The sequence below is a fragment of the Saccharomyces cerevisiae genome, chromosome XI (genome assembly GCF_000146045.2).
Source record: "Saccharomyces cerevisiae S288C chromosome XI, complete sequence".
NCBI lineage: Eukaryota > Fungi > Ascomycota > Saccharomycetes > Saccharomycetales > Saccharomycetaceae > Saccharomyces > Saccharomyces cerevisiae.
The window spans coordinates 1-3,502 of NC_001143.9; the positions used below are offsets into that span (position 1 = coordinate 1).

The 3,502-nt window shown below is 37.6% G+C and overlaps 1 protein-coding gene across 1 annotated transcript, besides 1 other annotated feature; it reads right to left on the reverse strand.

Annotated features, from left to right (window-relative positions):
• Window positions 1-807: a telomere (TEL11L; Telomeric region on the left arm of Chromosome XI; composed of an X element core sequence, X element combinatorial repeats, and a short terminal stretch of telomeric repeats).
• Window positions 808-1,809: 1,002 nt separating this feature from the next.
• PAU16 (seripauperin PAU16) lies at window positions 1,810-2,181 on the reverse strand (the record flags this gene model as incomplete). The annotated part of the gene is made up of 1 exon (NM_001179789.1): window positions 1,810-2,181. The coding sequence occupies one exon, from the start codon at window positions 2,179-2,181 to the stop codon at window positions 1,810-1,812; it is 372 nt and encodes a 123-aa protein (NP_012698.1).
• Window positions 2,182-3,502: the final 1,321 nt, after the last annotated feature.

The following is a 3,502-nucleotide window of genomic DNA, read 5'->3' on the forward strand; positions in this document are numbered from 1 at the left end:
CACCACACCCACACACCACACCCACACACACACCACACCCACACACCACACCCACACACCACACCCACTACTCTAACCCTATTCTAATCCAACCCTGATCAACCTGTCTCCAAACCTACCCTCACATTACCCTACCTCTCCACTCGTTACCCTGCCCCACTCAACCATACCACTCCCACCCACCATCCATCTCTCTACTGTCACCAGCCCACCGTCCACCATAACCGTTACCCTCCCATTACTCATATTTAACCCCACTACCACTTACCCTGCCATTACCCTACCATCCACCATGTCCTACTCACTGTACTGTTGTTCTACCCTCCATATTGAAACGTTAACAAATAATCGTAAATAATACACATATACTTACCCTACCACTCTAATCCCACCACACATCACATGCCATACTCACCTTCACTTGTATACTGATATGGTATACGCACACGGATGCTACGTATATACCACTCTCAACTTACCCTACTCTCACATTCCACTCCATGGCCCAGTCTCACTAAATCAGTACGATGCACTCACATCATTATTCACGGCACTTGCCTCAGCGGTTTATACCCTGTGCAATTTACCCATAAAACCCACGATTATCCACATTTTAATATCTATATCTCATTCAGCGGCTCCAAATATTGTATAACTGCTCTTAATGCATACATTATACCACTTTTACTCCATATACTAACCATTCAATTTATACACACTTATTTCAATATACCCACAAAATCACCACTAAAATTACCTAAACATAAAAATATTCTACTCTTCAACAATAATACATAAACACACTCAATTGCGTATCTATACCACCATGACGTCATTAACGTAAAAGTTCCTTAATATTACCATTGCTTGAACGGATGCCATTTCAAAATATTTCGTACTTACACAGACCATACATTAGAATAATATGCACCTCACTATTGTAACACTCTTTATTCACTAAGTTATAATATAGTAGTGGCTCACACTCATGCGGGTGCTATGATACAATGGCATCCTATTTCCATTCCCATATGCTAACCGCAATATCCTAAAAGGATAACTGATGTATCTTTAATCTTGTATGTGACACTACTCATACGAAGAGACTATATCTGAACAAGACGATACTGTGATAGGTACGTTATTTAATAGGATCTATAACGAAATGTCAAATAATTTTACGGTAATATAACTTATCAGCGGCGTATACTGAAACGGACGTTACGATATTGTCTCACTTCATCTTACCACCCTCTATCTTATTGTTGATAGAACACTAACCCTTCAGCTTTATTTCTGGTTACGGTTACACAAAAACTATCGCAACCCAGAAATTTTGATATTTTCAGTGTCAAAAAATGAGGGTCTCTAAATGAGAGTTTGATACCATGACTCCGTAACTCGCACTGCCCTGATCTGCAATCTTGTTCTTAGAAGTGACGCATATTCTATACGGCCCGACGCGACGCGCCAAAAAATGAAAAAAGAAGCAGCGACTCATTTTTATGGAAGGACAAAGTGCTGCGAAGTCATACGCTTCCAATTTCATTGTTGTTTATTGGACATACTCTGTTAGCTTTATTACCGTCCACGCTTTTTCTACAATAGTGTAAAATTTCTTTCTATGTTTATCATATTCATAAAATGCTTCACGAACACCGTCATTGATCAAATAGGTTTATAATATTAATATACATTTATATAATCTACGGTATTTATATCATCAAAAAAAAAGTAGTTTTTTTATTTTATTTTGTTCGTTAATTTTCAATGTCTATGGAAACCCGTTCGTAAAATTGGCGTTTGTCTCTAATTTGCGATAGTGTAGATACCGTCCTTGGATAGAGCACTGGAGATAGCTGGTCTCAATCTGGTAGAGTACCATGGGACACCAGTGATAACTCTGGTGACTTGTTCAGCTGGAATACCAGTCAACATGGTGGTGAAGTCACCATAGTTGAAAACAGCTTCAGCAATTTCAACTGGGTAGGTCTCACTTGGATGAGCTGCTTGAAACAAGTAGTATTGGGCCAAATGAGCTCTGATATCGGAGACGTAAACACCCAATTCGACCAAGTTAACTCTTTCGTCAGATGGAGATAGAGTGGTAGTGGCTGGGGCAGCGGCAACACCAGCAGCGATGGCGGCGACACCAGCAGCGATTGAAGTTAATTTGACCATTATATTTGTTTTGTTTCTTAGTGCTGATATAAGCTTAACAGGAAAGAAAGGAATAAAAACATATTCTCAAAGACATACAGTTGAAGCAGCTCTATTTATACCCATGCCTTCATCAGTCATCACTACTTAAACGATTCGTTAACAAGTGCTCATTTAGCACCTCACATATCCTCTATATCTCATCTTTCACACAATCTCATTATCACTATGGAGATGCTCTTGTTTCTGAACGAATCATACATCTTTCATAGACTTCGTATGTGGAGTACTGTTTTATGGCACTCATGTGTATTCGTATGCGTAGAATGTGAGAATGCCAATTATAGGGTGCCGAGGTGCCTTATAAAACCCTTTTCTGTGCCTGTGACATTTCCTTTTTCGGTCAAAAAGAATATCCGAATTTTAGATTTGGACCCTCGTACAGAAGCTTATTGTCTAAGCCCATATTCAGTCTGCTCTAAACGGCTTCCATGCAAGAAATATTTCTATCTCTTGAATTCGTACAACATTAAACGTGTGTTGGGAGTCGTATACTGTTAGCGTCTGCAAATTCGTGAATTCTCCGCGAATGCCTTGGTGCAATTACGTAATTGTAGCCGCTGAAGGCGGATGGTATTGAGAGAAGTTGATGTTCAAAGAATCGTGTATGATAAAAATAAAATTGTAACAGTTTATAAATACTAAACTTTACTTGAAAAGTCTTTTAGTCCGAAAATGAATGTGGGAATACTAATTACAAGCCTCCCATGGCACTTCTTCATTTCTTTTTGACTACGAACATGGCACTTTTTCAATTAATTATATTTAATAAATATTTCTTTTTACTTAAATTTTACAAAACCCAAGGTCATTATGGTGATTAAACCACAGTATATATATGTATATGTTGAAGAGGTTTCAATTCGGCCAAAACGACAGTACTATATCTGAGTCTGCACTAGACAATATTGAATTTACTTACCAATTAGCATTAATATACCAGAAAAATATCGAATTTCTTTTTCCGGAATAAAATACTTCTCTTTCAAAATATTCATTTGCAAATTAGAATACATAGGATATTATGATGTGCACCTAAAATATAGAGAAACATACTTAGAACTTACATATCAAACGTTATCTTAGTTATTAAAAATGAAAAATAGCTGGGCAGTGACACCTGAAATACCCCAAAAAAAAGAGCAACTATCTAGAAAAGTATGTAGAAGTCCGAAAGGAACAGAGGGTGCCACCAATAGCTTTCACAAAGAGTTCCTTTCGTGTTGGCAAAAAAAATGAGTCACTTACTACAGGTTCAATTTTTATAATTCAATTGTTGTAC